Raw genomic sequence first — 21,595 nt, 5'->3', positions numbered from 1 at the left:
ACCATTCACTTCTTTACACCTGACATCCAGCACAATAGCCAGTCTGTTGTGGTGGGGCCACCATGTACCCTGTTGGTTGTACTCCCCACATATGCCAAGAAATAGAGGCCTATCTCCCTGGGACTTCGGGATTCCTGGCAATGGCCATCCTGCTACGTGGTCCTTGCTGAGGCTGGGCGGCACCTGTGTGGAGGGCTCTTGATCGAAGTGGGTGGAATCAGGGCGGATGACCTGCAATGAAGTGTGGCACATCATCTCTTGCTGGTGGCCAGCCACCAGCAGTCTCTAAGTGTTCCAGGGCTCAATTCAACACACAGAAGTACAACCCCAAATCGTCCCCCTCCCTGGCCACACCATGGGAGGAGCGAAAGGCTAAGGATGACAGCGAGACTTACTCACCCTGGTACCTGGTTTATATGAGAGCTGATGGGGAGTCTTTCACGACAATGAAGCCTCAGTTCTTTGTGAAGCATTTAGAGGAAAAGTTTGGGGAGGTGGATGGCTTGTCCAAAATGTTCTCTGGGGCAGTTTTGATAAAAACAGCCGCCTCCTCGCAGTCACGGGCATTACTCTCTTGTGACAGGTTGGGGGATGTTTCTGTTACCATCACACCCCATAAGAGCTTAAATATTGTCCAGGGGGACCTTCTTTTGCAGTCTGATGAAGAGCTGCGTGCCAATTTGGAGCGGCGAGGTGTTCATTTCGTCTGGCGCGTTCATCGGGGTCCAAGGGATAATCCGGTTGCTACCGGTGCCTTCATCTTGGCCTCTGATGGTGATACATTGCCTGAGAAGGTCAAGGCTGTGACATCAAGCCCTATATCCCTCTCCCAATGCAGTGCTTTAAGTTTGGCCATATTTCTTCTCGCTGTATTTCCAGCCTCACATGTCGAGATTGCAGATGCCCATCACATCCCAATACTCCATGTGCCCTGCCTCCCATCTGTATCATCTGTGGAGAGCATCATTCACCTTGCTCGCCAAACTGCAGGATTTTACAGAAAGAAAGAAAAGTCATGGAGTACAAGACCCAGGACCGACTGACCTACACTGAGGCTAAGAGGAAATTTGAACGACTCCGTCCTGTGTGAATGACTTCCTCTTACCGTGGGGGCACTACCCTCCCTGTTGCTCCCGCACCACCTACTTCGGGAGCAAACCCCCCCCACCAACCATCCCACTTCTGAGCCCGAGAAGCGTACTACTTCTTCGGCTCCTCTCACTGGGAAGGGGGTCCGGGGGGTCCCTTGGGTCACTCCCTTCCCAGGTTCTTCCAAGTGGTACAGCTGGCACCCACCAGTGACTGAAGCAACCACCGGTAGCTGGTCGTAGGGCTTCACAGTCCTCCTCAGTCCCTGAGACTGAATCAGTGAAGCCCTCTCAGCGGGACAAACCTAAGGGGCAATGAGAGAAACAAAAAATGCAAAAGACCCCCAAGAGCCGAGGCACTGGTGGCACCCACATCACTGCTACCTACAAGCTCTGTGTCTGTGGATGAGGTGGAGATTCTGGTGTCCACCGAGGACCTAGATCTCACCGGACCCTCAGACGCAACAGATAGAAACTGCTCAGGCAATAAGTCGGTGGCAGCAGGTGACCTTGAGGCATAAACTGTCTCATTGAATGTTCAGTGCCTTCACAGCCCCACGGTCCTATTATTCTCCAGTGGAATTGTAGTTTTTTCCACCACCTTGCTGAGCTCCGACAAATTATCAGCCTTCACCCTTTCTTCTGCATTGCTCTCCAGGAAACTTGGTTTCTGGCGATGTGAACCCCCGCCCTCCGTGGATATCGGGGTTGTTATATGAATCAGGCAGCTTATGAGAGGGTATCTGGTGGAGTCTGCGTCTACATTCTTAACTCTTTTTTACAGCGTGTGTGTCCCTCTTCAAACACCTTTAGAGGCTGTCACTGTTAGGGTGTGGATGCCTCGGGCCGTTACTGCCTGCAGCCTCTATCTTCCACCAGATGGGATGTCCCACAACATGTATTGGCTGTACTGATAGCCCAACTGCTGCCACCTTTTCTGTTACTGGGCGTCTTCAATGCCCATAACCCTTTGTGGGGTGGACTGGTGGCAACAGGCCGAGACACTGTTGTTGAGCAAGTGCTGGCACAGCTCGACCTTTCTCTCTTAAATAACGGTGCCTCCACACATTTCAGTTTGGCGCATGGCACACTCAGCCATCGACCTTTCGGTCTGCAGCCCTGGCATTCTACCATCCGTCCACTGGCATGTGCATGATGACTTGTGTGGTAGTGACCACTTTCCGATCTTTCTGTCACTGCGACGGTGTCACTCTTCTAGGTGCCTCCCCAGATGGGCTTCGAATAAGGCTGATTGGGACTCGTTCACCTCCATTGTCACTATTGAGCCTCTTTCTCATGCCACCATTGATGTGGTGGTTCACACAGTCACCACTGGCATCGTTTTTGCAGCGGAATCTGAAATTCCCCATTCTTGTGGGTCCCCTCGTCGGAGGACTGTGCCTTGGTGGTCACCAGAGATCACTGCAAGTTGCTCGAATGCATGGTGAGCCAGAGATTGAGTTGGCTACTTAAGTCTCGTCCCAGGGTGGGTTCCTTAAGGGCCGCTCTGTCACCAATAGTCTGGTGTGCCTGGAGTCTGCCATCCGTACGGCCTTTGCCCACCGTCAGCATCTGGTTGCCATCTTTTTTGACATGCGGAAGGCATACGATACAACATGGCGACATCGTATCCTCACCACACTTCGTGAGTGGGGTCTTAGGGGCCGGCTTACAATTTTTATTCAAAATTTTCTGTTGCTCCATTCCTTCCGCATGCAAGTTGGTCCCTCCCATAGTTCCTCTCAAGTCCAGGAGAATGGGGTCCGGCAAGGCTCTGTCTTGAGTGTCAGCCTCTTTTTAGTTGCTATGAATGGGCTTGCTGCAGCTGTGGGAACGTCCGTATTGGCTTCTTTGTATGCTGGTGACTTGTATCTGTACTATAGTTCCACTGGCATTGTGGTTGCTGAATGGCAGCTGCAGGGCCCTATCCGCAAGGCACAGTCTTGGGCCATATCGTGCAGCTTCCAGTTTCTGGCCGCCCAGACTTGTCGTGCATTTCTGCTGGTGTCGCACTGTTCACCCTTTACAACTTTATCAGACGTTGATTCAGTCCCGTCTCAATTATGGGAGCCTGGCTTACGGCTCGGCATCGCTTTCCGCGTTGCGGTTGCTTGACCCCATACTTCACTGTGGGATCTGACTCGCAACTGGCGCTTTCCGTACAAGCCCTATAAACAGCGTCCTTGTGGAGCTTGGTGTCCCTCCATTGCAGATCCGATGCCAACGACTACTAGCCAGTTATGCTGGACACGTTTTGTGGTGTCACTGCTAGACACCACACTTGCTAGGTGGTAGCTTAAATCGGCCGCGGTCCGTTAGTACATGTCGGACCCGCGTGTCGCCACTGTCAGGATCGCAGACCGAGCGCCACCACAAGGCAGGTCTCGAGAGACGTACTAGCACTCGCCCCAGTTGTACGACGACGTTGCTAGCGACTACACTGACGAAGCCTTTCTCTCATTTGCCGAGAGACAGTTAGAATAGCCTTCAGCTAAGTTAATGGCTACGACCTAGCAAGGCGCCATTTGTACCATTGCATGTATCTCAAGATAGTCTCACTTGTCTCATCAAGATTGCTGTATACCAAAGGACGATATAAAAGTTAAGTGTTCTAGTAGCTACGTTCTTTTCTTTATCACATTCATTACGAATCCTGTTCCAGACTTCGCACCATTCGGCGTGTGTGTACGTGTGCCCTTTCGGCTACCCGTCTCTGTGGACTGGCTGCCTTGTCAGTCCACTACACGTTTGTAACTTGCTCGGGCATCCAAATTACCTTCTCTTGTTCCCCAACTCGGTCGTCCATTTACCAGAACGGCGGCCCCAGTTAGGGTGTACAATTGCGGTTCGCATCCGGGCTCTTCTCTCTGGGCTTGAGTTTCCCCTCTCCCACCTCTTTGCCGGGTCTATCTATGCCTACCCTCATGGTGTGTGCCCCGCCCTTGCCTTCAGCTGGATTTGGCACAAGGCCCGAAAGACTCAGTCCTTCCTGAGTCCCTCTGCCGATGATGCTTTCTTTCCATCCTTGCCGTGTTTCCCGGCTCTGCTGTAGAGTATACCAACGGTTCGATGGTTGCTGGTAGAGTTGGGTATGTTTTTACTCTTGGGGAACAATCTGAACAACGCTCATTGCCGGATGGCTGCAGTGTTTTCACTGCAGAGCTCGTCGCCATCCTTCACGCCCTAGGGTATATCCGCTCCTGCTCAGGTGAGTCCTTCGTTATCTTTAGTGACTCCCTGAGCGGGTTATGAGCTATCGACCAGTGTTTTCCTCTCTCTCGTCTGGTCATGGCTATCCAGGAGTCCCTCCATACTCTTGACCGTTCCGGCCGCTCCGTCGTCTTTGTGTGGACATGGGTCATGTCGGCATCCCAAGTAATGAATGGGTTGACATGCTGGCCAAACAGACTGTTGATGCACTGGCCCTGGAGATTGGCCTTTCGGAGTGTGATCTCCAGTCAGTTTTGCGGCAGAAGGTCCTTGGTACCTGGAGTGATGAATGGCCCACCCTGCCTTCACACAACAAACTTCAGGTCATCAAGGAGATTACCAGTGTGTGGCGCTCCTCCTTGCAGGCCTCTCGCAAGGACTCCGTTGTACTCTGCCGGCTACGCATTGGCCACACCTGGCTGATGCACGTTATTTATTGCGCCGCAAGGACCCACGTATCTGTCGCTGTGGTTTAGTGTTGACAGTGGTCCACATTTTGTTGGACTGTCCGCTTTTAACTGCACTCAGGCAGACGTTTGCACTGCCTGATACGCTCACTGCACTTTTAAAGGATGACGCTGCAATGATAGGCTTAGTTTTGAGTTTTATTCGAGCAGGGGGCTTTTATGGCTCAATCTGAGGGTTTGTCCCTTTTGTGTGTTGCGTCTGACCTGTGGCCTATGGTTTTAGATTGGGTTTTTTAGTGTGTCTCTTGGGGGTTGGCTTTTCCTTTTTTTGTTTCAATGGTCGGCCAACTACTGTACAACTGTGTGTGCTTTTAATTCCTTGTTTTCTGGTCTTTGTCTGTGTCTTGTTCTGTGTTGTCCCTTGTTACCTCCGTTGTTTGTTTTTATTCCTTGTGGGTTTTCATGATCGTGGAACAAGGGACTCTGATGGCCTTTGTAGTCTGGTCCCTTCAACCCCCACAAACCAACCAACCAACCAACCAACCAACCATCACAGGTGCTCATTATTGAATGCAATTAATGTGTTTGAGCAGAGCATTAAAAGACAAATGGCCGCAATACAGCAAGAGGCACGATAAAGTGATTTTGCAGCATGACAACACTTGACCCCACTTTGCAAAAGAGGTCAAAACGTACTTGGAAACGTTAAAATGGGAAGTCCTACCCCAGCCACCATATTCTCCAGACATTGCTCCTCTGACTATCACCTGTTTAGATCAGTGGCGCATGGCCTGGCTGACCAACACTTCCGATCTCATGAAGTAGTCACAAATTGGATCGATTTGTGGATTGCTTCAAAAGATGAAAAATTTTTTTGACGCGGGATTTGTACACTGCCTGAAAGATGGGAGAAAGTAGTGGCCAGCGATGGAAAATATGTTGAATGATACATGTGCAACCAACTTGTTTCATTAAAGTCTCAAATGTTGTGGAGAAAATGGTGGAAGCAAAGGTGTACACCTTGTAAAATAATTAATTGTTTTTGTTTCTCTCTACCAGGAGTTGGCTTGATTTCTCTCTCCACAATATACAAACCATCAATCACAAAGGCTGTGGTCAAGTGCTGACACATGAACACACGTGTGGATTTAGTCTTTCATGAAACCACACTGAAGAGATATTCATGTTCTAATGTGAGACTTATAATTGATAATCACAGTAAAATTATAGTAAATAAAAGTTGTAACACAATATTGGTTTAAACACTTAAGTTGGCAGTCTTTGAAAATGAGAATAATAGGCATTATTTAGTTTATTTCCAACAATAAGTTGCTCTGTTCAAGGACGTCCTGGGTGAGAGAGGCAGAGAGAGAAAGTGGAAAGTGGAAATTGGGATATTATTGTCATGTTACATAGCATCTTGAGAAGGACTGTTTACATCTGACGTCAGGGCAGACCAACATAAAACTGTACGCCTAGTACAGATTTGTGTATTTCGCACGGAAGTAACAATAATTCATTAAAGCCCATTGTAGAAATGGCTGTCTTCAAAATTGATGTTTATTTCTATGAGTGACACTGAAATAGAATTAAAACTGTTTTAATACAGTGCAATGAGCAGTAAGAAGGTTGCTACTAGTCACTGTTGCTAGATAATGATTATCATTAAGGCAGTGACTCAGCATACTTTCCCACCCTTTCACTGTGAACCTATAATACAGGTGGCCATGAACCAACATATCAACAATGAAAGCCTTGCTTACAACACTAACGCTGTGTTACATGATCAATAACATTGCGTAATGTCTGCATTTTTTTGCTTTGTTCCAAGGTTGACTTTGACTAGGAATCTGATGCACTTTCTGCAGAAATCAGTATGAAAATCAATGTTAAAGGTCTTGCTAATATTAAAGGAAACTTATAATGCGGGAAATGTTTTAACGTGGAATTGTTAATGACAGGAAAGTATTGTATTGAGAGAACAGGACTTCTGTTGGTACTGATAAAAACGACTGCAAAAAGTGGGAAAACATAAAATGCGGGAACATAAAAACGAGGTTTTACTACTACATAATCTATATTCTGCAGTGTGTGTGTTGTTGTTAACACAGGGACTGGTCTCTTAAATTCATTTGTCATTTAATGTACATGAAGTTATAGCAGAGGTAGGTAAATAAGGAAATAATTACATATATCTAAAAACAAAGATGATGTGACTTACCAAATGAAAGTGCTGGCAGGTCGACAGACACACAAACGAACACAAACATACACACAAAATTCAAGCTTTCGCAACAAACTGTTGCCTCATCAGGAAAGAGGGAAGGAGAGGGAAAGACGAAAGGATGTGGGTTTTAAGGGAGAAGGCAAGGAGTCATTCCAATCCCGGGAGCGGAAAGACTTACCTTAGGGGGAAATAAGGATGGGTATACACTCGCGCACACACACACATATCCATCCACACATATACAGACACAAGCAGACATCTGCTTGTGTCTGCTTGTGTCTGTATATGTGTGGATGGATATGTGTGTGTGTGCGAGTGTATACCCGTCCTTATTTCCCCCTAAGGTAAGTCTTTCCGCTCCCGGGATTGGAATGACTCCTTGCCTTCTCCCTTAAAACCCACATCCTTTCGTCTTTCCCTCTCCTTCCCTCTTTCCTGATGAGGCAACAGTTTGTTGCGAAAGCTTGAATTTTGTGTGTATGTTTGTGTTCGTTTGTGTGTCTGTCGACCTGCCAGCACTTTCATTTGGTAAGTCACATCATCTTTGTTTTTAGATATATTTTTCCTACGTGGAATGTTTCCCTCTATTATAACCATATCAGAAATAATTACATAAGAATATTGCAAGGAAAACCAGTCTAGTGAGTACTATACCGTATTTAAGGTGAATTAAGCAAAAGGTTGCATACATTTAAAAAAAAAAAAAAAAAAAAACCTTCAACTGAAGAAAATGAAATACTGTCATTATTTGTTGTACTTGCACTGGTAACCTACAAGGACCATTCAATAAATAATGCCCTAAATGCTTTTTTACAGCCATTAATGTACATAGGAAAACATCCTTCTGGTGCCTCAAGTTTTATGTTTCTCGTCCACGTGTCCAAAATTTCGAACAATTCTGACAGCTGCCAGAGCTGTAATGAACTGTAAAAGTTGTCTACATAAGGCTCTCGTTACAGGCAACACTGTAATTGAATTCTTCGTTGAGGAAAACGAAACTGTGGTGAACATCCATTAACGTTTGTGTGGAGTATGTGGTACTGATGTAGTTGATAAGAGTGTTGTTGGGCAGTGGGTAACGAGAGTCAAAGCATCAGTACATGCAGAAACTGAGCTCCATGATTGGCCGATTTGTGTCATCCTGTTACAGACACTGCTCCCAACATGGTGAATTGTATGAGTGCCATTATTTATGCAGACAAGCACATTGCAACTCAACAATTGGCTCTACAGCTATCAGTGAGCATTGCACCTGCATGTGCAGTAATTGAGACTCTTGGGCTGTGTACTGAAGATGGGTTCCACAAATACTTACGGCAGACCACAACATTCAAAGAAAAGACATTTGATCTGAAATGTTAGAGCAGTATGAGGCCAGTGGAGACGCATTTCTATCAGAGACTGTTACAATTGAAGAAACCTGGGTGCATCAGTTTGAGCTGAAAACAACAATGCAGTCATTTATGTGGCTCCTCATGCAATCACAGAGAAAAGAGGAGTTCAAGGCAACTCCCTCTACTGTATTATGAGAAATGTATAGAGAAGGTTTGAACATCCTGAGATATGCACTCTCATTTTCAGTCCATCCTTTCTAGACATGGATTATCCTTTGTAAAATCTCCATGAAAATGTTGGTACTAAAAGGCCCTTTGTAGTTGCTTGCAGTTATGGTCTTATTGCATTCATAACTCCAACAACAAAGAAGTTAATGACTTGCAGAAGAAATAGGGGATCAGGTCAGTGTAAAATATACAAAAGTGCAGTGAAGTTCTAGATATTGTAGAATGTCATCATGGGAGAAAGTAGCATTGTTTTGCAGTTTGTAGTGGGATTTGTAGAATAGGTTGGTATGTTAGATTTTGGGTACACATTTGTGAGTGATATGATTTATGCATGTAGGAGTATTAATCATTTCTGTTAAAACTCTAAACTTGATAGTGCCAGGTGCTCATAAACTTTTAAGACAAATAAGGTAAATTGTCCCCACTTCCCTTGCAATTTAAAAATTATTCAAGAGGTGTGAATAATTTTAATGAATAGGAAAACTTTGGTGTAGTATTAGAGCAAATGCTGATTGTGTGTTTATCAAAATTAGAAACTCTAATATAATATTAGTTTCATTAACATTACACAGTTTGGGCAATGTGCTTCGATCTCCTGTGTTTATCAAGCCCAATAGTACAGGAGTAAGACACTGGACTCATAATCAGGACAGTGCTTAAAATCAATTCCCAAATTGTTTTTCTGTAGTTCACCTAAATCACTTGAAACAAATGCCAGGATGGTCCCTTTCAAAAGGATGTAGCTGATTACTTCCCCTTCCAAGCTCATGCTCCATCTCTGGTGACCTCATCATCACTTAATTAGGACAGTTTAATTTCCATGATGTTCCTGGAAACATAAAATAAATATATTTAATTTGTTCTTGAGTACTGAAATAGCTGACCACACTGTGTGTATTTGCTGGCCTTTGGCATTGAGTCCATAATTGGATGGGCAGTTCAGTTTATCTTTGTAGGGATTTTGTTAGGCTACACTTAGAAGCAAATAAAATGTGCATGTTGTAAGGGACTGATGAAAAATCTCTTGCCCCCCAAGCAATAATGCAGTGATGATATCTGTAGTCATGCGAGTGACATCATGCCCTGCCATGGACAGTTTAATCTACGTTAATGAATTTTGACTGTTTTATTTGTGTCAGTTGCTAAAAAGGAAGTTACAAGTGATGGTTCTCTTTTGCTTTGATGGCAGAGCATTTATTCTTTACATGTGATTCAATCTCTTTTGAATGTATCTTATGGCTACATGATTTTCTTCACAGGCATCATTGATATGATTGTATAGAACTGTTAGAATGAACATCTAAGCTTGGTATTTTGTGCTGTCGGGCAAAATGGTTATGCAACTGTTCAGAAAAATTTTGATTTCCTACCACTTAGCTTCTACACATGGAACACTAAAACTGTGTAGGTAAGGAATGATCACAGAAAGGATGCCTACAGTGGTGGACAACCTATTTTGCCACTTTTGAATGCTGTACAACTAGATGTAAAAATGTCACTATATACAACAATGATTTACTATTCTAGAAACTGCTACATTCATTCCACAAACTTCTTATGACAATGCGTGTGTCATTGTTTTAGCAGTTAGGAACTGTAACAAAATTTATTCATGACATTTTTATAGATTTTGATTTGAACTATTTTACACACTTTTAGCTGTTGTTAACCAGTGCTTTTCTGGGGCAGACTGTATAACTTCTCATGCTGTTGTATGTTGAAATTAACATTTCCTGTTGGGTTTCAGTTTGTGTTTTATTCTCCCATTTCCAGTCGCATGAGCTTTTAATGGCAGATAAGTAGTGATAATGTTTTGAAATATATTACCAGTTTCCATTCTGTAGTTATGCTCATAGCATGATACTCTTTTGATTGTAAAATTGTAATCAACTGTAGTATGGGTAGTTCAATAATTAATGATTCCTTTTTAGGTGGTATGATGGGTTTTCCATTTATTGTATTGGTGAGGATGGAAGAGTAATAAAACATATTGTTGATAAGGTATGTACAAAGTAGTCTAGTGTTGTTTATCAACAACTTTTGTGATTACTATCTCGTCTGGTAACTAGCAACATTAAATTGTGTAGCATGCTATAGAAGAGGAGAAAACTAGAACAGCATGAAAAGGTGTGATCATAGGTTTCCTACAAAAATTTATTCACAATGTATTCATGTAGCTCACACTAAATATAGTTTGAAGTGTTTTAACAAATTGATCATTATATATTTTGTTAGTTTGCTAAAACTTAAACAAATTGATTGTAAACTTGACAAAAATGGGACTCTTTTCAGGATAAAAATACACCTTACTTTATTGATTTTGTGTGTGTGTGTGTGTGTGTGTGTGTGTGTGTGTGTGTGTGTGTGTGTGTGTGTTGGTAAACTGCATCATCACCAGATCACCCTCACTCAAGTGTCAGGCATTTGACCTTGTTGTTCATCCATTCAGATGAAATCAACTCACTGCTTGGGTACGAGTGCATTTTGTATGTATTACTTTAGTGTCTTTGTGCCGGATGACCATTGTGATCTGTTATATTGCAAGATGGAGAAAATTATCAATTTGCTGGTATGTCTTGACTAAACATACCCTGCTCATTGAAGCCTCACTTACATGAAGATGAATTAATGTGTTTTCTTTTCAGGATGGAGGTTAGCTTTCTTAGTCTCAAAGAATACCTTGCAGAAGGCAGATGCATCTGTCTGAAGAAGATATAAGATTTCATCTAAAAGTTGTGATATAAAAGTGCTGAGTCAATTCAATATTGAAATCACGTGTACCAGTCAGGATGATGCATTGGCCAAGACACTGGATCCTTAATTTGGAAAGCAGTTCAAATACACATCTGGTCACACCAACTAACATTTATGTTGGTTTCCATAAATGAGTTTAGGCAGATGGTTCCTTGGAAAAGAATATGGCTTTTTTCCCATTTTTGTCCAACACAAGCATCTGTTCATACATTGATAACTTTGTTGATGGAATTTTAAACTGTAATCTTCAGTTGTTTCTTTTGAAAAGTTTTACGCATTTATATCATCTGGCACAGCTTCTGTTATTCTCGATCATAGTACAGTGAACCAACACAGCCCTTGATTTTATTTCCATTGTTGACTAGTCACTTAATGCAGTTCATGCCTCAGTCCACCACTGTGCTAGATGTCGGGATGGAAATACAACTCTCGACCCAGAAGACCAACAATTAGATCACGTGTTACTAAAAAGGATCTATGTGTGCATAACAACATAAAGGTATTGGGTTGAAAGAAACAGGAGCTTTATTGGGTTATAAAAAATAAGAACTTTGTAAAAAAAATCGTTAAAATGTACAATGAAAAAGGTGTGTGTGTGTGTGTGTGTGTGTGTGTGTGTGTGTGTGTGTGTGTGTGTGTGTGACAAAAGAAGTAAATTGGAACATACACTGCCTAAAAAAAATGAAGTAGCCGGAAGACATGATCAGATGTCAATGTAGCTTTGTTTCCTTCGTGATGAACCATACCATTTGAACTAGACAATTAGAATTACCATTCTCTCTGACAGAGAGAACAGTCACCAGAGTGCATTAGGGTTGTTCAAATGTGTGTGTGAATTCCTAAGGGACCAAACTGCTGAGGTCATTGCTCCCTTGTCTTACACATGAATTAAACTAATTTAAGCTAAGAGCACACCAGCCATGCCCGAGGGAGCACTCGAACCTCCGGAGGGAGGGGCTGCGCAATTCGTGACTTAGCACCTCAAACCACGCGGCCAATCCGCGCAGTGGTTGTTCATGTTTAGTGTTATTACCAGTACTGGTAGGGAGTGTAAAGGGCATGATCACTGTCTGATGGTGAGTGATCATAGTGAAGGACATGGAGGTGCTGTGTACTTGTGTGGGACCATCATCAGCACCTGATACAGCCTGGAGTAGGCCACATTGTGAGTCACCATTTGGCCAGCGGGTCGAATCCTGCGATATCCAGATTTGTGGGGCATTCAGATGTGACAGTGGTATGATGTTGGACTGCATGGGAATTGGAGCAGTTGTACTTGGTGTCAAGGTTCCAGTTGGTCACGTCTCATCGCCACAAGGGAGGATCAGCATATTGTGCACTAAGAACATTGTTACCTCTTCACACCTGTTCATGCAATTTGAGAACATTTCATGGATTCCCTGCAACATTGTGTGTCATCCTGCTCCATTGGTCAGAGAAGTGGCTGTTGAACTAGGGAATTGCCATTTCGTGCGTAAGTTGCCATTAACACAACACCACAGACAGCTGCATTTGGAGTGGTGCTTTGACCAGGAAGCATGGACTGCTCACGAATGGATGTACATTTTGTTTGGCGATGAATCTCAGTTCTGCATTTACCCTGGTGACCATTGTTGGTGAGTATGGTGGTGACCTGTGCATAGGTCCCATCCTTACAGTGTTTTGGAGAAACACAGTGGTATTACTCCTGGTGTCATGATGTGAAGATCTGTCAGCTACAGTTTCATCATGAGAGGTAGTGATTGGGGGAACTTTGATGGCACAACAGTACAACTTGTGTCCTCATGTGTTACCTCTCATGTGACAGTATCCTCATGGCACTTTTCAACAGGACAATGCTCATATGCTCGTGGCATGTGTGTGTTTTAGCTGTCAGTGTGATAGTGAGTTAATCCTTTAGCCAGTAGGACGCCCAATCGGTCCCTGATAAAGTGTGTGGAACATGCTGAGGGTGTCAACTCCATCCGCATGCCAGTATCTGGAATATCAAGGACCAGTTACAGCAGTTGTGGACCAGCTTACTTCAGGAGAGCATACAACAAATCAGTGCATGCATCCAGGACAGAGAGGATGCAATACTTCACCGATAAGTGGGCTCATTCTGCCAAGTAAATTTGACTCGATGTTGTAACCACTGAAATATTATCACATAGACTCTCAACACATGAATTTTCATTTCCCCTTCTGTATGCTTCACATTTTGGTAGACATTTTAGTTCAAACGATATGGTCCATCATGAAGGAAATAGCTGAAGGCGAAAGAGGGAAAATGAAAATGTTGGTCACAATTATAATAATGATTAATCAGTATGTGCATTTTGTAGGCAAATTAAATCAGAACATTGTAGAACCAAGCAACTGTATACAATTGTCTCAGAGCGACTGTGAGAGCCAAAGTGGATACAAACAGCTTGGAGACAAAATACTGTGATGTACCCTCTAGATAAGATGGAAAGCAGGTTTTGATTTCAAATATTAACTCATTTCTTGTTGCTTGTCCACTACTTCATTCTTTTAAATTGGTGTTAAAAACACTTCAGAAAAAGTCATATTTGACCATGCGATATGCACTAGATGCAGACAGAAGGGGTACAATGAATCCTCGGGGGGGGGGGGGGGGGGGAGGGGTGTAGCAGTAACTAGCCTCCTTTGAGAGTGGTGACACCATCGTAATAATGGTTCTCCACAGAACTGAAGAAGTATAATATCAGGCTCGGCCTGGCAATAGCTGTATGTAGAGCACTGGAATGGATGGATGAATTTTTATGCAAATTTTGCCCCTTTGAAACGTTCGTTAGTTTTTGGTGGAGGAAATTGCAGTGTGCACCAACTTCTCTTCACTACAGATATGAATGCCATACCACGTAAAAGATTTTGAACAGAATAGCGAGTAATTAAGATGTAGCATTGTATAGCACCACAAATTATACAAAATAAGAAAATTAAATAAGGGTTTTCTCTACATGTTTGCTACACATAGTGACATGGGTCTCTGCCACATACATGACAACTTCTTTCTCCATTGTGTTTCTGGACTAGCAGGATTTTAATTTGTAATACTGTACATATCTCATTTGTGTTCTTAACCTCAAATTAAGTTTAAACAGTCACATGTATTAATTAGTTCATCACTTTATTATACATTTAAGTAGACAAGAATATGATTCACCTTCCTTATTCCTAAAACTTCTGTGTCTGTTGTTGGCAATCTGTCATACGTCTCAGTAATTAACTGAAAGAAGATATCTCTGACACAATAACTATAAGAAATGTACCTTGTAAGGACCTATACATTTTTCTCCAGTGACATTTATTTTGCTTCTCTGATCCGTAGTGATCCCACAGCCTGCCTAAGATGTCTGTCTTGACCACCTGGTTTGAGGTCATTCTGTGTTCAACTTTTTATTTCTTGGGCACCATTCAGTCAATACTTACATCCATTTTAGCCTTATTTACTATCCAGCTACAAATGTTTGTGTTGTTTCCTCCTTGGATGTATGTTCTGTTGTTCAAACAATGGAAAGTCCAGGATGGAATAACAATAATATTATGAAAAGGGTACATTGCTACTCACCATATAGAGGAGACACACATGTATGTGTCACTGAGATTCTCTGTCAAACATACAGTAAGCTCCTCTGTAGCTTTCTCTGGCACTTAAAGTGTTTGCATTTTGGTTGGTGACCATATCTGATCACCGTACAGAAGTGGCAGATTGAAGTGCCAATTGCTTCTGTATTGATATTAGGAATTATTGAGAATGAAGTTGGAACAATATCTCTTTGTTCTGTGTGTTTGTTAATGTGATTATTTTGGAAAGAAGTTCTGTTACCAAGATATGGGAAATAAACATACACTTGTTTCTTTTTAAATTCATTTGGGTATATTCAGTGTCAGTTGATCGTGATGTTGGTATTATTTTCATAAACTGATACTCCTCCTCACTACATATACACAACACATTCAGGATTGGCACTCATTCGGGCTAACCTTCTAAAATAATTATTTGATTGTCAAATTACTAGTTAAAATGTTTCTCTCTGCCTTATTGATAAAGTTGTGAAAGGACTGACAGACTAGGTTAAGTATCTAACATGAACCGCTTTTAAAGCCCTTCATATCATACGAAACAGGAAATGTCATGCAGCTAATTTTTTTTTTCTTTTTTTTTTTTTGTAAGAATACTATCAGGCATAAATCTTTGAGGAGGCAAATAGAGTGAGTCTTCAGTGAAATAGTGGTGAGGGAGAGGGGATGAGGCACATTTCTGGTTTGTTACTGTTTTTTTTTAAATCTTAGTATTATTTGTGTCCATTTTACAAACAAAAAAATGAAATCATCTTAGTTACATTAGGCTGAAATGTCTCCAAGGAAGTGGAATGCAAATGTTAGAATTTCTATACATGTAGAAACCTGTGAAATGAACATGTAAGTGGGATGTAGAATGTTAAATTATTTGGTTGGTGCATAAGTTTGTTGCATTTTTGTTTTGAATGTTAGTGTTCTGGTTGCTGTGGGTTTATTTATCAACTGTCATTTTTATTTGTAGTTCACTGTTGCTGTTTGAGTTCACAAATTGTAATTTTGTCATTTGAAGATAGTGAGGGGCGCTGTGGACACTAGAAAATGGAATACGAAGTGGAGAAATCGGAACATTTCGGAGTTATTCCTCTGTCTGAGTGCAACAGAGTGGTGACAGCAGCGGAGACAACCACAGACATTTGAGTTGTGTATGGGGATAACACCATAGAACGGAGCATGGCAAGAAAATGGTTTTCTTATTTTAAGGAGGATAGGATAGTTTTAAGGTTAGTGACTCTTCATGCTCAGGAAGATCTTCAGGGTTTGATGGAGATTGGTTAAATGCATTAATCCACAATGATCCATGTCACTGTACTCGAGAACTGGCAAGTGTATTGAACTGTGATCGTTCCACCATTGTGCAACATTTGAGTGCGGTGGGGAAGGTTCAAAAATTGGCTGTATGGGTACTGCATGCTCTAAGCCAAAATCACAAAACTCTGCAGGCAGCCAAATGTGCATCTCTGCTTGCTAATCATTAATTCGCTTGTGAACAACACTGACCATTCCTATCCTGTATCATTACTGGTGATGAGAAATGGTGTCTTTATGCTAACATAAGGAAAATGAACCATGGACCTTGTCATTGGTGGGGAGGCTTGCGTGCCTCAGCGATACAGATAGCCGTACTGTAGGTGCAACCACAACAGAGGGGTATCTGTTGAGAGGCCAGACAAACGTGTGGTTCCTGAAGAGGGGCAGCAGCTTTTTCAGTAGTTGCAGGGGCAACAGTCTGGATGATTGACTAATCTGGCCTTGTAACACTAACCAAAACAGCCTCACTGTGCTGGTACTGCAAATGGTTGAAAGCAAGGGGAAACTACAGCCGTTATTTTTCCCGAGGGTATGCAGCTTTACTGTATGGTTAATGATGATGGCGTCCTCTTGGGTAAAATATTCCGGAGGTAAAATAGTCCCCCATTCGGATTTCCGGGTGGGGACTACTCAAGAGGACGTCGTCATCAGGAGAAATAAAACTGGCATTCTACGGATCGGAGCGTGGAATGTCAGATCCCTTAATCGGGCAGGTAGGTTAGAAAATTTAAAAAGGGAAATGGATAGGTTAAAGTTAGATATAGTGGGAATTAGTGAATTTCGGTGGCAGGAGGAACAAGACTTTTGGTCAGGTGATTACAGGGTTATAAATACAAAATCAAATAGGGGTAATGCAGGAATAGGTTTAATAATGAATAAAAAAAATAGGAGTGCGGGTTAGCTACTACAAACAGCATAGTGAACGCATTATTGTGGCCAAGATAGACACGAAGCCCACGCCTACTACAGTAGTAAAAGTTTATATGTCAACTAGCTCTGCAAATGATGAAGAAATTGATGAAATGTATGACAAAATAAAAGAAATTATTCAGATAGTGAAGGGAGCCGAAAATTTAATAGTCATGGTTGACTGGAATTCGGTTGTAAGAAAAGGGAGAGAAGGAAACGTAGTAGGTGAATACGGATTGGGGCTAAGAAATGAAAGAGGAAGCTGCCTGGTAGAATTTTGTACAGAGCACAACTTAATCATAGCTAACACTTGGTTCAAGAATCATGAAAGAAGGTTGTATACATGGAAGAAGCCTGGAGATACTGACAGATTTCAGATAGATTATATAATGGTAAGACAGAGATTTAGGAACCAGGTTTTAAATTGTAAGACATTTCCAGGGGCAGATGTGGACTCTGACCACAATCTATTGGTTATGAACTGTAGATTAAATCTGAAGAAACTGCAAAAAGGTGGGAATTTAAGGAGATGGGGACCTGAATAAACTGACTAAACCAGAGGTTGTACAGAGTTTCAGGGAGAGCGTAAGGGAACAAATGGCAGGAATGGGGGAAAGAAATACAGTAGAAGAAGAATGGGTAGCTTTGAGGGATGAAGTAGTGAAGGCATCAGAGGATCAAGTAGGTAAAAAGACGAGGGCTAGTAGAAATCCTTGGGTAACAGAAGAAATATTGAATTTAATTGATGAAAGGAGAAAATATAAAAATGCAGTAAATGAAGCAGGCAAAAAGGAATACAAATGTCTCAAAAAGGAGATCGACAGGAAGTGCAAAATGGCTAAGCAGGCATGGCTAGAGGACAAATGTAAGGATGTAGAGGCTTATCTCACTAGGGGTAAGATAGATACTGCCTACAGGAAAATTAAAGAGACCTTTGGAGAAAAGAGAACCACTTGTATGAATATCAAGAGCTCAGATGGAAACCCAGTTCTAAGCAAACAATGGAAAGCAGAAAGGTGGAAGGAGTATATAGAGGGAGTATACAAGGCGATGTACTTGAGGGGAATGTTATAGAAAGGGAAGAGGAAGTAGATGAAGATGAAATGGGAGATACAATACTGCGTGACAAGTTTGACAGATCACTGAAAGACCTGAGTCAAAACAAGGCCCCGGGAGTAGACAACATTCCATTAGAGCTACTGATGGCCTTGGGAGAGCCAGTCATGACAAAACTCTACCATCTGGTGAGCAAGATGTATGAGACAGGTGAAATACCCTCAGACTTCAAGAAGAATATAATAATTCCAATCCCAAAGAGAGCAGGTGTTGACAGATGTGAAAATTACCAAACTATCAGTTTAATAAGTCATGGCTGCAAAATACTAACGTGAATTCTTTACAGACTAATGGAAAAACTAGTAGAAGCCGACCTAGGGGAAGATCAGTTTGGATTCCGTAGAAATATTGGAACACGTGCGGCAATACTGACCCTATGACTTATCTTAGAAGCTAGATTTTTCTACCATTTGTAGACTTAGAGAAAGCTTTTGACAATGTTGACTGGAATACTCTCTCTCAAATTCTGAAGGTGGCATGGGTAAAATACAGGGAGCGAAAGGCTATTTACAATTTGTATAGAAAACAAATGGCAGTTGTGAGAGGCATGAAAGGGAAGCAGTGGTTGGGAAGGGCGTGAGACAGGGTTGTAGCCTCTCCCCGATGTTATTCAATCTGTATATTGAGCAAGCAGTGAAGGAAACAAAAGAAAAATACGGAGTAGGTATTAAAATCCATGGAGAAGAAATAAAAACTTTGAGGTTCGCCGATGACATTGTAATTCAGTCAGAGATGGCAAAGGACTTGGAAGAGCAGTTGAACGGAATGGGTGGTGTCTTGAAAGGAGGATATAAGATGAACATCAACAAAAGCAAAACGAGGATAATGGAATGTAGTCAAATTAAATCGGGTGATGCTGAGGGAATTAGATTAGGAAATGAGACACTTAAAGTAGTAAAGGAGTTTTGCTATTTAGGGAGTAAAATAACTGATGATGGACGAAGTAGAGAGGATATAAAATGTAGACTGGCAATGGCAAGGAAAGCGTTTCTGAAGAAGAGAAATTTGTTAACATCGAGTATAGATTTAAGTGTCAGGAAGTCTTTTCTGAAAGTATTTGTATGGAGTGTAGCCATGTATGGAAGTGAAACATGGACGATAAATAGTTTGGACAAGAAGAGAATAGAATCTTTCGAAATGTGGTGCTACAGAAGAATGCTGAAGATTAGATGGGTAGATCACATAACTAATGAGGAGGTGTTGAATAGGATTGGGGAGAAGAGAAGTTTGTGGCACAACTTGACTAGAAGAAGGGATCGGGTGGTAGGACATGTTCTGAGGCGTCAAGGGATCGCCAATTTAGTATTGGAGTGCAGCGTAGAGGGAGACCAAGAGATGAATACACCAAGCAGATTCAGAAGGATGTAGGTTGCAGTAGGTACTGGGAAATGAAGAAACTTGCACAGGATAGAGCAGCATGAAGAGCTGCATCAAACCAGTCTCAGGACTGAAGACTACAACAGCAACAAGGAAAAGAAGGAAATTGTTGAGCCCAATCAAAGCAGCAATTCCTCGTACAGAGACCTGCACACATCCACAGAAGATAATGTTATGCATCTGGTGGAACAGCGATGATGTGGTGTAATATGAATTGCTTCCCCAAGATGTAAAAATCACTGCTGACATTTGTTGGTCGACAGCTTGTAGATGCAATCCAAGAACAGTGACCAGAAAGACTGCGTGAAGTGACGTTACTGCACCCACCCCCATTCTGCTAGACTTTCAAAAAACACTATACAGGAGTTTAGTTGGGAAGTCATTCCACACCCACCTTATTCACCTGATCTTGAATGATTAGGTTTTCACCTTTTGCACGCTCTATCGAACAACATTCAAGGAACTTCCTTTCCAGATGAAAATGACTCCAAACATGACTCGAGAAGTTTCTCACCTCAAAACCATGTCACGGAATCAAGAGGTTACTCTACCATTGACGACTGTTTTAAGTTGTGAATGAAAATATATTATTGATGACTAAAGTATCTGTTATGTGTATCTGTTGTGTTTATTAAACTTGCGGAAAAACTGTATGAACTTATGCACCAACCCAATATTTATAAACTTGGTCCTGGATATACTAAAACTGGTGTCTCACTTTATTATTTACACATCTTCACTTCTCCAATCTTGCACTACCTCTTTACTAAATCTGGCACAAATTTCACAATCATTTTAACAATATTTTCATAATTATTTGTTAAATGTGCCAACTTTTTGTAATTCACTCTTTCTTTATACTGTAAATATTAAAGACAGTGATACCTTTGCAGTAACATTCTCCCCATTGTATTTTCCAGGTAATGCCAGATGAGGACATTTGTCCTGCTAATATTCAGAATCCATCACCCTTGGCAGCAAACAGCTGAACGTAACTAGTTTCATATGAGTAATCAGCTGCACGCAGTCTTCAAGACACCAGCATTTTGTGCATTTTGTGATGAGTTGTTAGACAAATGTGTACATATGAGCTAGCTGTGATACAAATTATAAATTGTCAGTTTCTACATGCTCCATTGTGTGTTGTTACAGATTATGGTTCTATAAATGTTTGCCACACTTTCATGTCCTCCTCAAATGGAATGAAGTCCAAGCATTTATCACCGTCATAATTTGAATGCCTGTTGAACGAGGCATGTGACAACTTATTTATTAAACAAAATATAAAAGTTTTGTTTCATTATTAATAGCACAGACAGATGTCTTGTTCAAAATTTCATATTAAGTTTGTGAAAATATATGGCTCATTTGCAAGCTTTTTGAGTTTTGTGTGTAATCCTTTCTCCTTGTATCTGCTGTCATTATTCATCAATGTGATGTTTTTTTGTATTGTAAACCTCGAATTATGAATTGCTCAAGTTCCATGAAAGATTTTTCATTCTGTAGTACACAATTTTGGAAGTATTCCACATTTGCTCTCTTGTAAACTATGTTCAGTGTCAGTTGCAGCTAAACTGAATTCACTCAGTGTAAATAAGTAAACTCTCAAAGAAATGCAGAAGCTACATTCGAATGTTTAAGGGATGTGGGATGCCCAGAAGCAAAGAAATTGGGAAAAGAAAATTTCTTGTAAATCCCCAACATGACTGTTTTGCTCCCTCGAACACACACATTCACTAAAACATTAGATAATGTGTACTGTTATTAAAGTAGATTTCTCTCTCATTTGCCATTTTGATTATAAATGATAAATACAATTTACTTACACACACACACACACACACACACACACACACACACACACACACACACACACACACACACACACCTTTCCTAATGCAGTAGAGGATGCTGAGACCATATCTAAAAGTTTGCTTCATTCTATTGGTGTATCTTTTTCTGTGCAAGTGAGATCTGTATCTTATATAATAACAGTTCTGCTGTGCTGTGCTTTAGTTAGTATTATAAACCATCAAAAAGGATGACTTG

At 41.7% G+C, this 21,595-nt stretch overlaps 1 protein-coding gene across 2 annotated transcripts in view; it reads left to right on the top strand.

Moving 5' to 3' along the window:
• Nucleotides 1-20,920, top strand: part of LOC126248011 (uncharacterized) — a 79,824-nt gene extending 58,904 nt beyond the window's left edge. For both annotated transcript variants that reach the window (XM_049948594.1, XM_049948595.1), the window contains exons 7-8: nucleotides 10,426-10,495; nucleotides 20,467-20,920. In XM_049948594.1, the coding sequence (XP_049804551.1) occupies nucleotides 10,426-10,495; nucleotides 20,467-20,535 (139 nt within the window). In that variant the 3' untranslated portion in view covers nucleotides 20,536-20,920. The remainder of the gene's footprint in view (nucleotides 1-10,425; nucleotides 10,496-20,466) is intronic.
• Nucleotides 20,921-21,595: the final 675 nt, after the last annotated feature.

The sequence above is a fragment of the Schistocerca nitens genome, chromosome 3 (genome assembly GCF_023898315.1).
Source record: "Schistocerca nitens isolate TAMUIC-IGC-003100 chromosome 3, iqSchNite1.1, whole genome shotgun sequence".
NCBI lineage: Eukaryota > Metazoa > Arthropoda > Insecta > Orthoptera > Acrididae > Schistocerca > Schistocerca nitens.
Note: the sequence above shows the minus strand (reverse complement) of the source record. Positions and strands in the feature narration are given on the sequence as shown.